The sequence below is a fragment of the Plectropomus leopardus genome, chromosome 7, assembly GCF_008729295.1.
Source record: "Plectropomus leopardus isolate mb chromosome 7, YSFRI_Pleo_2.0, whole genome shotgun sequence".
Lineage (NCBI taxonomy): Eukaryota > Metazoa > Chordata > Actinopteri > Perciformes > Serranidae > Plectropomus > Plectropomus leopardus.
This window is the reverse complement of record NC_056469.1, coordinates 12,077,286-12,091,463: the sequence shown is the minus strand read 5'-3', so window position 1 is coordinate 12,091,463 and position 14,178 is coordinate 12,077,286. Positions and strand designations below refer to the sequence as shown.

The 14,178-nt window shown below is 39.6% G+C and overlaps 1 protein-coding gene across 1 annotated transcript in view; it reads right to left on the bottom strand.

Annotated features, from left to right (window-relative positions):
• The window catches only part of LOC121945336 (CUB and sushi domain-containing protein 3-like), a 232,487-nt gene that overhangs the window by 53,435 nt on the left and 164,874 nt on the right, over positions 1-14,178 (bottom strand). Inside the window, exons 48-53 of the mRNA XM_042489465.1 lie at positions 9,035-9,223; positions 7,883-8,041; positions 6,372-6,560; positions 2,653-2,838; positions 1,577-1,771; positions 673-846 (exon numbers count right to left, since the gene is read on the bottom strand). Of these exons, the coding sequence (XP_042345399.1) occupies positions 673-846; positions 1,577-1,771; positions 2,653-2,838; positions 6,372-6,560; positions 7,883-8,041; positions 9,035-9,223 (1,092 nt within the window). The remainder of the gene's footprint in view (positions 1-672; positions 847-1,576; positions 1,772-2,652; positions 2,839-6,371; positions 6,561-7,882; positions 8,042-9,034; positions 9,224-14,178) is intronic.

Below are 14,178 nucleotides of genomic sequence, written 5' to 3'. Positions count from 1 at the left end.
CTGCCAGATAAACCGTCACAGTCTGCTGCTGTGTGGGTTTAAATGCGGCTCAAGTAATTACGTATGTCTCATTTTCTTCCACAGTACCGAGCTGAGATGAGCTGTGGTAAGCTATGCTGTAGCATATTTTCTTGTTTATATATCTTAACAACAGCTGAAATCGTGCTGGTACAGCTTGGCAAGTGTCTCATAGTTTCAGGCCAGCTGTAGCTCTCTAGCTGCTCTCTCACATTTAACATCTCAGAAACACCACATCACACTGACTTGGAGGCTTCACTGTATAGCACCATGCTCCAATCAACTAGGGTAGTTGCCAAAAGTGATTGCACATTTGCAAAACAATTTCTACCTCATGATCTCTACAATGTGTGAAACAGTCTGACATGTGCCAGCCCAGAGGAAAATATAAAGCGGCCACGTTGAGCACCAGCATAATGTCAGAACCAGACGACAAAAAACTGTACATCTTTCTAAATGTTTATAGTAATTGACCATACACACTTGGCAACAGAACCAATTAAAGCCACCCTCTGCTTCCCCATCTGGATCTATTCTGGGCATGTTGGCCCAACCAAAAAAAGCATATCCTGTCTGAACAGATTGCCAGCAGTGTTTGACCCATGTCAAGGCTGTCCTTTGTAAAGTTAAAGAGGACATTTAGACCCTGCTTACCCAGGCAATGAGTTTCCGCCCCACTCCAAAGGCCGGACAGGAGACACTCTCTTACTGTGGATCCAGTTAAAACATAGCCAAGGTTACAGCTGAAAATGGCTGATGCTCCAAAGGTAGTTTGGGTCCCAATTTTCTTCCCATTAGGAGGAGTAGGCAGATCCCCGCAGGAAATGACTGCAACAAGATGAAGAAGATTGTAAAAAAAAAAGAGGAAGGAGATGGAGAAGGCATGGAATAAAAGAATGAGACACCGAGAGAAAGAGTGAGATGGGAAGAAAGAAGAGACAGAAGTTGGCTTACATCTTCAGAGTCAATGGGAGAGCACAGTCATTTACACCCATCTTACCGACCTTAATGCGATAAAAAAGTGACCTGTACTATTTCATGCGGAGGATAATGATAGTGTTTGCCTTTGTACCAACATCTTTCATCATGCTGGCTGGCATCTCCTTTTGCCATTACACAGGCTATTCAGCTCTTTTGCTCCTCAAAAAGTAGCTCCCATGGCAGCATAGAAAAGCCTTTATTTCCCATTCCTGCAATAAACAATATCTAACCTAGACTGAGGTGGTAATAGGTAAAAAGTACAAAAGTGCATCATCGAACTGCTGATTAAGTGAGCAGTGAATACGGTATTCATTCTTTAAGTCATGCAATGTAACAATCTTTGAATCTAGAAGTGCCCAAGGCAAGGCAGGACATAGATATTTCATTTATGCCAGATAAAAATGTTCAATTAATTTCTTTTCTATCTTCCAGAGTGTTTGTGAGACAGTATGCAACATACGTGCATGCTCATGTTTTATTTTTCCTAATAATGCCATGACAAAATGAAGATAAAGGAGATTTTAGTTCTTGGAGCATGGACTTTTCAGTTCAAGTGTTAATTTTATGCATCACTCACTTCTACAACGAGGCCTTTCGTTTCTCCAGCTCCACACCCCATTGGACAGGCACTGAATGTGGGCGGGGCCAACTCTGTAGTATCCAGGGCTGCAGGTGAAGATTATTTTAGTTCCATACTCATAGTGCGAACCGTTGACGATCCTCCATTTCCCGTGGTCCAGAGAGAAAGAGCTTAGACTAGGGCACATTATGACTGTGCCAAGAAATAAAGAAAAAAACAAGAGGGGATTCGGTGGGGAGTGGACATTGTTAGTTTTGGTTTATCCAAATGGACTGGCTTCAGTTTCAATTTTTTCTCTTATCGCTTGTACACACACTGCTAAGTCAAAAACCATAAACATATGTAACAAGCCTGCTGTGTAGAATAAATAAAAATAGCTGCAAAGGAAAATTTCAATCAGACGAATAGACTAATCCATGTAAAATGTAAACAGCAACTTTTCTTCAGTTACCATATACAAACATACTTCCACAAAAAAGCTGTTGATGAATTATCACTCTCTAAAATCAAATGAGTTTCAAAACAAACACTTTTCCCCCTTTTGCTGTGAGACACATATGCAGCAGGGAATAAACACTGGTCTCAACAGTAAACAATGTTGTCAATCACTCATTACATTGACTTGCAAACTTGGAGGAGTTGCACTGGCATGTAAAACACTTACCCGAGCGCCAGCTACAGATTTCCTTACAACTATTTTTCTGCCTTTTATCCATGTGTCTTATCACTACCCAACATGTTAGTTGCTTATGTGATGAAACCACAACTCAGTTCTGTTGGGACTGCAGTCCACATTCCATGACACCTCCCACTACAGTACAGCGTTTTGTTAAAAATGTTTGATATTCCACAACTTCTCCAGAGGATTTTTCAAACTCTGACTTTTTCTGTCTCTGGCACAACTGTCAAAATTCCAAAATCAGTGCCGTCTTCCACAACTCTTTTCTGTCCTCATCTCTCAACTTTCAAAGCTCAACTGCGCAACGGGTTCTTGTGGTTACCCCGTCTCTCTAAATCACTCTCCCTCCTCCTCTGCATTCCCCTGCCTCCTCCCACCAACATCGTCAACTCACCGATGCAACGGGGTATCTTGTTGTGGTTGCTCCAGGTGCCGTCTGGCTGGCAGACTGTGGTCGTCAGCTCTTTGGAGGAGAGCCGGTAGCCGCTGTTGCAGAAGTAGGTCACCCGTGTGCCGACGGAGTAATCAGCAGCAAGCACACCTCCGTTCACTGGCGCACTGGGCACACCGCATGACACAGCTGCAGGCAGCAAGAGGACGGTTGTCAACACATGTGTTTATGCACAGTACAAGATACATACTAGAGAGATTTGCAGAGAGACACCTGGTAAACACAGGCAAGGTAGGCAGACACATATTCACTTAACAGTCCCATTTTTGAGCGCAAGTGTTAAATACACATGTATATGTGCTTCCACCAGTGTTGGGAGTGCAAATGCACTGTGGTACACAAGCAATGTCAAGTGTTTTTTCAATTTAGGCAAGAAGGTATGTGTTACTTTGTTATTTTCCTTTCAAATGGGTCCAATTTAGTTAGTAAAAAAATTCAAAACGGGATAATTTGTCAACATTGTCATTGAACGCCCCAGTAGAACTATGACAACAGATCTCACTAATGGCAGACACTTTGATATGTCACAGCAGGGAAAGCACAGGTATAATTAATAACATTAATCATGACTGTATTCAGTTTAGTTGAACCAGTGCCACATCTTTTACATTGTGCATGCTAGCTGACTGAAATGGCTTACTGAAGCACTGAATAGAGCTAAGCCACAATAAACGAAATATGGTGCACCTATGCTTTTCCGGCGATGACAAGTCCAAAAGTCTCTTACAGGGTCACTGCAATAGTGCAACATTTCCGGAATTACAAAACAACATGCATATTATTGCAATCAACATTTTAGGTAAACCAAAGTATTTACATCCATCCAATGCGTTTATAATATGATAATGAGAGAGGCTAGAACGCCTGTGTCGTGTCAACATTTAACCAAGTCATATGCTTAAACTGTATATATTATAGGCACCTGAATCCATAAAACAGCTCTTGACATCTCTCTAGCGAGAGAGAAATCCATGAAAGTATTATATATAGGACTGGCCCCTTGAGGAATAATGTATCCAGTCACCTCAGATTGGAAGTAGTCCAACACACTGCAGAGAGGGATGTTATCTCAGAGTCCTCATAAATCTTCTAAGGTTTTAAAATGTTTTCATAAAAGAAAGTTACCCTACTGACTTTACAAGTAGCTATTCAACCAAGTCAATGAAATTCCAAGATACATAAGGGATGATATTTTATCCCTTTTTTTGTCATTTTTCAGTGGGTAATAGGATTGTCACACTATATCAGTACTGATGATAATCAACTATCATCACCACATGTGCAATATTATCGTATCTCGTGTATGCTCAACTTTATATGCATATACAGACATGTATAAAGCCTTCTATCCATATTCTGCACTAAATTCATCCGTAAATGTTCACATTTTCTGAGAGTTTACGGATATGGATGGAACAGATCAGTACCATAGGAGATTGCGAGGGCAGCATAGTGTAGGTCAAGCGAGACAAGACCATAGAAAAAAAGACAGAAAACACAAACACCCCTCGCACACAAACACAATCACATACAAAAAAACAGGTGACATATTTGACAGATCTTCCCAAAATATTATTATTAGAATTATTCGGTCATAATTGTATAATTTTCTTTTTGTTGTTGTTATTTCTGCTGTTGTTTGTTATGTCTCCTTGTTTTTCTTTGTATGTCCTTGATGTTGATGATTTTTCCCAATTCATACCATGGTTGCACCGGTAAATACACCACTATTTTACACTTTCAGTTTTGTCTTTTTGCATAAATAAAAATACATAATAGATTAAAGTAGTAGTATTATAATAATAATAACAATAACAATAACAATAATAAATCAATAAAAAATAATCAATAGCGGAACCAACAAATCAATAATAAAGTGAAAAAATTCATTGTGACATGTCCAAATGTCACAATCTATTTAATGCCCTAAAAGACCATCGCCGACAACATCGCTGCCTCCATTTAAAGGTCCATTATTACGACCTCCTTCACCGTTGGCTCGTTTTTTGTTGTGTAAAACTCTTACTCTGCCCTATAGTACCATCTATTGGCTGTATCTGTGCCATTATAAAGGACGCCTGGAAGTATGAGGGCAGTGATGTTTGCAATGTTTGGGATGGACACGTCTATTTTCATACATAAAGGGGGTATAAATGAGCCTTAAAAGAGATAAAAAGCACAATAAATAGAGTTGAGTAGCTTTGACGGAAATTTTTTTTTTCTTATTTTACATTTTCTAAAGATATTGCGATATTATTATTGCGATTTCTTTTGGCCATAAAACATGTGTACTGAAAATCTGATATCAAGCCAGCCCCACTTAAAAACACTAATGAGTTACTAATTACGAAGACCAACTGATTAAGGCCACTCGCACATGTTAATGGTTTAAACTCTTTCTGTGAAGCACTCACACATAGAAAAACTCCCACACAGCTCTGCGCCCTTGCCCCTAAACAGAGTGAATCTGGGTTACTGTGGCCTCAGAGCTTAAACCAGACAGAAAGCTCAAGCTAGTAGGTTTCAAGGTGTTTATCATCAGAGCCAAGTCAGAGGGAGTGAGTCGAGCGGGGAAACCAACATCTGCAGGGCCAGACTAAATGGGAACAGTTATGCAAACACACATATGATAAAATGAAGCAGCAATGGTAGATGCACACTGTGAGAAACATCAAAGGTAGGAATCTGCCAACATGGCCTGGAGCCATTATGTTGCCCCTCACCACCACATGAGAGAATCAATCAACATTCATTTGCGAGTACTGCTAAGTCACAATCTAACAGATGTTAATCACAAGCACTAAGCACTTTTCTACACTGCAGATGGAAAGTAACAGCGTTAAAAAGGCGGATTCTTTATCAAAGCTTAAAAAGAATAGTGAGCCTTATAGTAGATCGTTGCCCTTTCTCTGAAGTGCATGACCAACACTGATGTATTAATATACTGTCCATTCTCAACATATCATACAATATTGATTTGAAAGAATGAAGGATTGAACATAATGTAATGTAATCTTCACCATCTAGCAGATAGCAGATGGACAGCATCTGTATGGATATATTAGCTAATTTGTAGCCACGGTTGGCTTTATGTGCTTTGGAAAAGCTATGTGCAATTACCAAACTGACGGAATTAATTACAGGTGTGAAGTGTTTTTAAATCATTTTTAAGTACATGACATACATATTTTGATTTCACTGCATCATGATAAAATGCAACTGAGCTCACCATCTGTTGCTGTTTGCTGCTCTGTGAGTGTGTGCGTGTCTGTGGAAGTGCATGCAATCATGCGCACGTAAAATCACACATTTCATGTGTGCGCATCAAAGAACCCAATTAGTTGAGTGAGACCCAACAGCAGCAGACACTGCATGCTAATGGCGAGTTAGCCAAAGTAATTTGAAGAAGTGGAAATTGACAGAAGAAGGGAGGATTGATTTCTGTTTCCTTTCCACCTGACAGGGTGCTGGCTCTCAATCAGGCTGGATACAGTTCAACTGCTAACAACACAGGAATAGCAGCTTGGGCTGAGACACTCGGGTGCCTTAAAGGGCTGACTGTCTGCCTGCTGAGTATAGGGGTGAAGAGGCAGTGACCAGAAGAACAGGGAAAAGGTAGGCTGAAGTTGGGAATAAAAGGCTGCCATGGCCAATGTGCTCACCTTGACATGCAGGAACTGGTGCGTCCCAGGCGTAGTAGCCATAGGTGGTCTTCTTGCACACAGCTGTGCCCTTTCCGATCAGTTTGTACCCCCTGTCGCAGGCCCAGCGCACCATACTGTTAAGATGACCCCCGGTCTGGCTTACTACAAAGCCGTGCTGTGGGGAATCTGGGGTACTGCAGTACATTGCTACAAGAGATGGAGGAATAAAGGGAACAGGGGAGAGGAGCGGGATGAATGGCACGGCAAGGGAGAGGAGAAAGAAACAGGAGAAGGTGAGAATGAAGTCAAGGAAAGGGAATAAAGAACAGATAAGCAGATGTTAACAGGAAATAAAGAGACATAAAGCAGAGGAAAGGGGAAAAGGATGAGAGGCAATAACAAAGCTCCTGTAGAAAAAGACTCAGGTGAACATTTTAGTCACAGTAAGGCTCCATTTTAAATGCAGAAAGATAATGAGGGAAAATGCCTGAGGAGTGTCACATCTATTTAGCACTCGGGCTGTGTGCCACATGGCAAAGGAAGTCTTCAAAATCACATTATTACTATTCCTCTCCTGGCCGATGGCACACACATATTCAATTTGATTTAACACATGCAATACTGGTGCATCCCCAAGTTATTTGTTCCGTAGCCTTTCTTTCCCTCATCTTACAGCCCATCGCATGCAAAAAAGGTAAATTTCATTTCCAGAATACAAGCACAGCATAGCCGATGGGACAGAAAATCCAAGGGAGGGCTGTGTGCTTCAGAAATGTTGTCAAACATTCCTTCAAATCAGCATGACTGGGAGATAGCCGGGATTTAAGACGAAAAGACACACACTGGGGTTTAAGTCAGTTCCTGTTCAAGTCAATCAAGTCAAGGAGGAGCTTTCTTTACAAAATTCATCACACCGGCTTGCTTTCATAGTAACACTCTCGTGTATTAAATATAATGGAGAGACACAACATGAAAAATGAATGTCTTTTGTGCTTTTTTCATTATTATTGATGCATTTCAAATGGAAGAAGATTTCCTATGCTGCTCTTGCTTAGCACCACTTGCTTTATTAAAGAGCCAATTAAGAATTTAAAACCTTTTTAAATTAAGGAGTGCAAAACAGCATGGAAGCCTTCCAGTGACTTTCTTCCTGCTTCGTGGTTTTTGTGTGTGAAAACATCTCCCATTGTGAGACATTATCATTTCTGAGAAAGTTGAAAGTATTTTTGTAAATTAACTGATATTACGAACTCAATAAATAATACCCCGAAGCAATCACAGCACACTGTGATAAAAATCATGGGGTCACATTGCATCCACAATAATATGCAGTAGCTGCAGCAGAGAAGTTCAATGAATATTTGCCCCTACGCCGTGTTATCACTCGTTCAATTGAAGTGTCTCCGCACGATGCCTACAATATAACTGCCTGAGTGGTAAACCCATGACTTTTATCACTTTTTCTGTAGTTTAGAGACAAAAAATAGCACTAATAAAGAAGAGAATATGATTATAAACTGGATACATACTTTGATACTCACCCACGTATCTGATGTGGTAACCCCGTCTGTTGGTGCCGTGATCAGAGGACCAGCGCAGCAGGAGCTGGTGGCCTGTGGTGGTCAGGCTGAAGGGTGTTTCAATGTCACCGCTAAGTGATGCTAGGCTCTGACTGTAGATGTTGGGACCTGAACACAGATAAGACAGAAACACACAAACAAAGTTTCCCAGAAAAAAGATCCATGTCAAAAATAAGCATTACTGTTGACAGACATGAACATGCATCTTCATTTAAAAAAACAAACAAACATTAATTTCAAGGACTTTTCAAGGGCTTTTAAGGCCCAGTTCCCTCATTTTCAAGGACCCTTCACATCATAGATTTAGACACAGGTCGGGTTAATTACTTGTGCAACACTGAGAAGTGTTAAAATGAGAGGTAGCATTAGCCGAAGCAGCAAATTTTGAAGATGCTTAAAAGATGTGACTACGGGGCTTTCAAAATCTTTAGTGACATATTACATTGTATATAGTCATATATTTTAAGTCAGCTTTTGTTTGTGCAACACCAGCTAATTAGCTAGCTATTGCTTCATCAAGAGGAATTAGCCTAATATCAGAGCAAGTCTTAAGCTTCCTCCTAATTTATATGGTAACATTTAAGAAATTCGTAAAAGGACAGATCAGTTGGTTGCTGACATATTTTTAAGATGATGTGAATCATTGTTTGCCAGTACAGATCAAGGCCAAGTTTAGTCAAAATTAAAGGAACTTTAATTTCTATTCTTACACAAAAGTTGTCAATTCATATCTTTTCTCAGAAACTTTCAAGGCCTTGATGTTCCCCTTGAATTCACAAAAATTTCAAGGAGGAACCATGGGAACCCTGATGGCCTATTATGGCATTATTGATAGTGTTGCATTTATTTTACTGAACATGTGACTGGAACCCATAATCAGACTTTCATCTCTTAGATGCCACATTCACAACATGAATGAACATGAAGTAGTGGTGCAAAGAAAAAAAGGAATAAAGAAGTATGAATGTTTTACTGAGAAGCACTAAAATTCATAACACAAAAAAGAACACATCAATAATTTCAGTTAAGTAACATTTTTTGTTTCTTGCTTACTAAATTTTTATCAAAGAACAAAAACACCAAAACTCCAGTGCAACCTACCATCAAATATTTCCAAGATGTCAAACTCCTTCTCTGTCTGAAAGAGTTCAAAGTGCAGAGTCATGTTGTAGCCCTTCTCCACATTGATAAGCCAGGAGCACATCTGAAGATTGGGGTAGTTATCAGGATAGCCCGGACTCAGGATCACCCCAGTTGAGTCAAAACGCACCTCATGGGCTGGACATTGGACTGGGAGAAGAGAAACATAAGGTCGAGTTAGCATTAAGACAGTAAATAGAAAGAGGAGTAATAACAGAGAAAAAGAAAGAGGAGAAGAAGTGGCAGCGGTTAGATGAGGTAAGAGGTGAAAGTAGGAGATTAAAACCCAGTAGAAGCAGAAAACAGGAGAAACGGAGGTACAGGAGAGGGTATGGAAGGCACAATTAGAGATAAGGCAAGATGAGGTGAGGAAGGGAAAGACAGGAATGCTCTGCTGTGACAGAAGAAATTACATTGAAAAAATAACTAGTCCTGAAACAATTATATTTTAGCAAGACTGATATTGCACCTAAGGGCTGAGCTGGTGAGTCTGCTGTTGTTACCAGCCTCCCCGATATCAATCTATCAAATAATAATACTCAGTAAGTGAGACAGCTAACTTTGTATGGAAAAATGCTCAGTGTGTGTGTGTGTGTGTGTGTGTGTGTGTGTGTGTGTGTGTGTGTGTGTGTGTGTGAGGCCCCAAGCATTCCCTTCATTTCCTGTAGGCTGGCAAGTCTGAAATAATGACAGTTCTGTTTCTTTCCTTCCCTTTTCTGTTGCTAACAGAAGTTTCTCTTCTGGGCCACTAGTGAAGAAACATGACGCATATAAAAGGTTAATGCGAACAACTGTTCCAGATAAAAAGGTCACTGCAAACAATCGGACATATATCAAGAAAAAAAGACAGAGGGAAAGAATTGTAACACAAAGCAGTATGAATATTCCCGCCAGCGAGCCACCACAGAAGTTTCAGCTCAAACAGCCAAATGGCTCAAAGATAACAGGCAGATATAATCTCCAAAAAGTCAAAAGTCGGTGATTTTCTAAATAACAAAGCATTTTGCAAATCACACAATACACCAAAGGCCCTATTTGGGAACCGAGGTCAAGACAGTGTCTCATTACATTATCTCGGCAACAAAGAAAATGCTTGAATCAAAGAAAAAAAAAAAAACATGTAAATAATACAACAAAACCATAGAAGGGTTTGTACATGACAGAATCAATATTTACAGGAGCACTGTACAGTATTCATTAGGGAGGCAACAACTCCCTACCTGATCTGTTCAGAAAATACGTTTACACAGCTATTTAATATAAAACAGTAATACTTCTTCACTACCGTGGCTGGGCAGTTTGTGAGAGATATGATCAATACAGTTCCTGTGCATACTGAATAAAGAATTTTTGCTGCATATTCATGTTTTACAGGCCACACAGGTAAAACACACAAAGGACCAAGATGGAATCTCAAGTCATGCCACCCAAAACAAATGACAGACACTGATGGCACGGGTGCATACCGCACAGTGGTGAGTGGCAGTGAGTCAGGTCAGTAAGTCAGTCTGTGATTTCAGTTTTTTTATTGTTTCTTAAATGCCACGTCCTGATTTAATTTTATGTTTATTTAAAAACTAACATGTATCCAAAAATACTCATAACCTGAATCCATCTGATTTTTAGCTAGAGATAGATAGAGAGAAGATAGATTGGCCTAATCACTGTGAAGGACCTGTCCATAACAGTGAGATGAACATGTATGCTAATACTTTTGTACTATTAAAACATATTGGCCATTTAGCTGTTTTATTATTTAGGCGTACTGACATTCTTGTGAGCCACAATGAATCATTGTGGGGGTCCCTGCTCTGTCTCTCTCAGCAAAGGGGTCCTTGGCCTGAAAAATTCTGAAGACCCCTGCACTAAGTTATTCAAAAACTTTGCTTTCTAAAGTTCAAACTTTTCCATAAAGAAGTCTGAGTGCTTTTTTACGCAGTCAAGAGACTTGATTTTGCATTTGAGATGAATGAGAAGGTCTGTAGCGCTGAATTTTAGCAAGAGAGTTGGTACTCTCACTAGCGATATGATGGAGTTCAGAAAGGGGTCTTCAGCTGGTGCAGTTACATCAATTCACATGGCTGCTCCCTCAGTTCTGTCTTCAGCAGGAGCCTCTGCTTCTACTGATGCCGATGGGAGGATAAAGCCAGCACAAATTCAGCTTAAAGGAAATATGCAAAATGTGCCAGTAATTGCGACTAACAATTGCTGATTTTAATTTTCCATAATTTTCAGACATAACATTACACTGGGGTTAGCAACTCAAAAACTGTTCATACGCTTTACAGATTCCCTGCAGCACTTTACCATATTGGATGGCTTTAAGACGTACATGAAATTGACTCACTCGATAAGATCTAACGCACACAGAACCATCTATCTGGCAAGAGTTTGTTATTGAAATAATTGAGCCCCCAATACTTGTTAAATAAGCCAACGTTGCCAGGCAACAAACACAAGTCTATCCAGTAAGCACAGTCGTGGCTTAAAATGCTTTGCCTCAAACTTTCAGTGCAGGGATTAAAAAAATGAATCATGAGAGGCTTAAAACTGTTTCAGACACCTCAATACCGCTGCTTTATGAGATGGGTTTTTAGAGGGCCATGATAAGGATAGGACGCTACCCTAAAAGCACACTGAAGCTTACAGTGTATTCATATGGTGATTTGGCTATTATACAAATGTAGACCTCTGTACCTTAGTGTCAAAAATGCAAGGTAGCAGAAGTGCTGGCACAAATACTATGATATTATCAATACCATAGCTTAAATATAAGGATGATAAATATAATAAATTACAAAAAAAAAATCTTTAAAAAAAACACACATTTTAACGACAACTGTTTACTGTTTACAACTGTTTTTTTGTTGGTATTTTATAGTTTAATTTAATCTTGTAAATACAGTCAGCATTAAGCAGCAGTGAATTAGTGTATGAACCAACCACTCTTAAGCAAATATAAAATGAGGTAACTACAGAACAACTGATATCATGCACTGTCTTTCAAGACCAATACATATAGTATTGCACTGTTATTTGCAGTGCCAAAATGATGTGTTTAAGAAGAACTGGCACTGGCATTTGTTCAATCTTGCAAACATGGCAAGACGTGTCTCTCTCTAATTCTCTGTGCAAACCACCAATTGTTTACTCTTTTACTCAGCACACTGTGTGCATGGAATGACAATGCCATGGCAAAGACTGTTGCATATTGCTGGCTACAGATTCATCATACAATAAAGCTTACATAAGTGCAGAGAAGATAAATTGAGAGCAGAAATTGGTTTTCATTAGATTTTCTGACATGAAAATCAATGGGAACGTGAAGACCAATATGACAACATTTAATGGGTTACCCTCAACCTCAATGTGGCAGATGGTTTACCAAGCAAACACAGCAGTCAACTCAATTGTGGCTCTATCCTTGATCAAAGCTACTGCATAACCTTCCTCATAGGCTTTCATAAAGACAGAGCCTGGGGAAATATCTTAAAAACCAGGGGTATTTGGTACGGGGGTGAAATTGCATAGCCATGCAAGGACATTTCAGTGTTATCTTATAAGCATAAAATGACAATTAACGGAAGGGTTGACAGCAAACAAAAGCAGAATCAGGAAACACAGGAGAATTCTTTTTCCTGCCCTGTCTGCAAGCTGCCGACAGGAAATGGCCCTTTTACAAGCTTACTGTAGCAGTATCTTGGATGTGAATAGCAGGTCAACTCAAATTAAGTTCAATTTTACATGTCCCAAGGAGAGCAATTAGTTTCGTGCTAGAGGTGGCACAAGGACGTAACATATCCAACACAAGAAAATGTAATGAATTCTTGAGTACAATAATGAGGTGATCCGTGAAAATGTCAAACAACGAATTACTAACCCAGACTTTCTAAAATAGTACTAACTATGCCAATTTAATGCTCAAGGCAGGTTTTAAGGAGCTGCACTATCAAGATATATATGATTCCTAATCATCTGACACATTTGGTTGCACACTTTAAATATGCCTATCACTCTGCTACTTTTTAGTGCGGATTTTAACAAGTGCAACCTCTTTATTATATTATATATTAAATTATATTACATCATATCTTTTATCATAAGCCTCATATGTTTTTATATAAAATATTTAATCTGCTTTGTTATCCATATCCAGTATAACTTGACTGAGGGGACCCGTTGTCTTGGCAGTGCACAACACAATTTACCGTGATGTATGAGAGACTGTGCTGTCCAACATCAAAATAGTTTAAAACATCTCAAACTGTGGCATTGATCGATGTACCTTGCAGGGGAAACCAACCGAAAAGCAATGTTGTGTTCTCCCAGAATAGTCCAAACACGCTTTGCCCATCTGGATTCAGCAGTTTAATTTAGTCGCTCAAATAAAAGCCTGTGAAATTATTTCAAGTACAGTATGTGAGTTTTAGCTGATAGGAGCTAGTTGGTCTTGGCAGAGCTCTGTGTAACAGTAACACATGAGAAGGTGAGCTGGCAAGACCAACATAACAAAAGGGCTTGAAATATCTCCCAGCACTCTCAAGTGAATGACTGCCCTCACTTGGCACGAAAGAAACAGATCAAATTATTCCAAACTAGTCCAGTTGTTGCTGATCTGCTCAGTTGGTCACTTTCAAACAATCAATGAAATAAAGCAACAGAAAACACTGCAATTCCACTGATGTCAGGCTTAATATGACTGTACATCTGTAAACCAGACAGGTACGATGCAGTCTGCAAGTACGCAATGGAGCTGTTCTCCTCTTTGTTTCCCATCTCTCTTTATTCGGCAATGTCTAACAAGCTAATAAAATGCTGCAGGACTTTATACCCTCTCATGCTTAAATAAATTTTTAATTTTAAGAAAATGCTCAGTGCAGCACAAGTAAAGATAGGCCCTGTTGTTTCCAGAACTCCCACACGCACCTACATCAATGCAAATTTGATCAAATTACCGCGGTTTTGCTCTCTTTGACCTTTGCGCATACACTAATAGAGCTATTCATTGGCAGAGCAACATGTAGCCTTTATGAATAAAGTATAAGAATGTGAGTAGTTTCCACAGCTTGGATCACCAGTCAGGTCAAGCAAATTAAGCTTTGCCA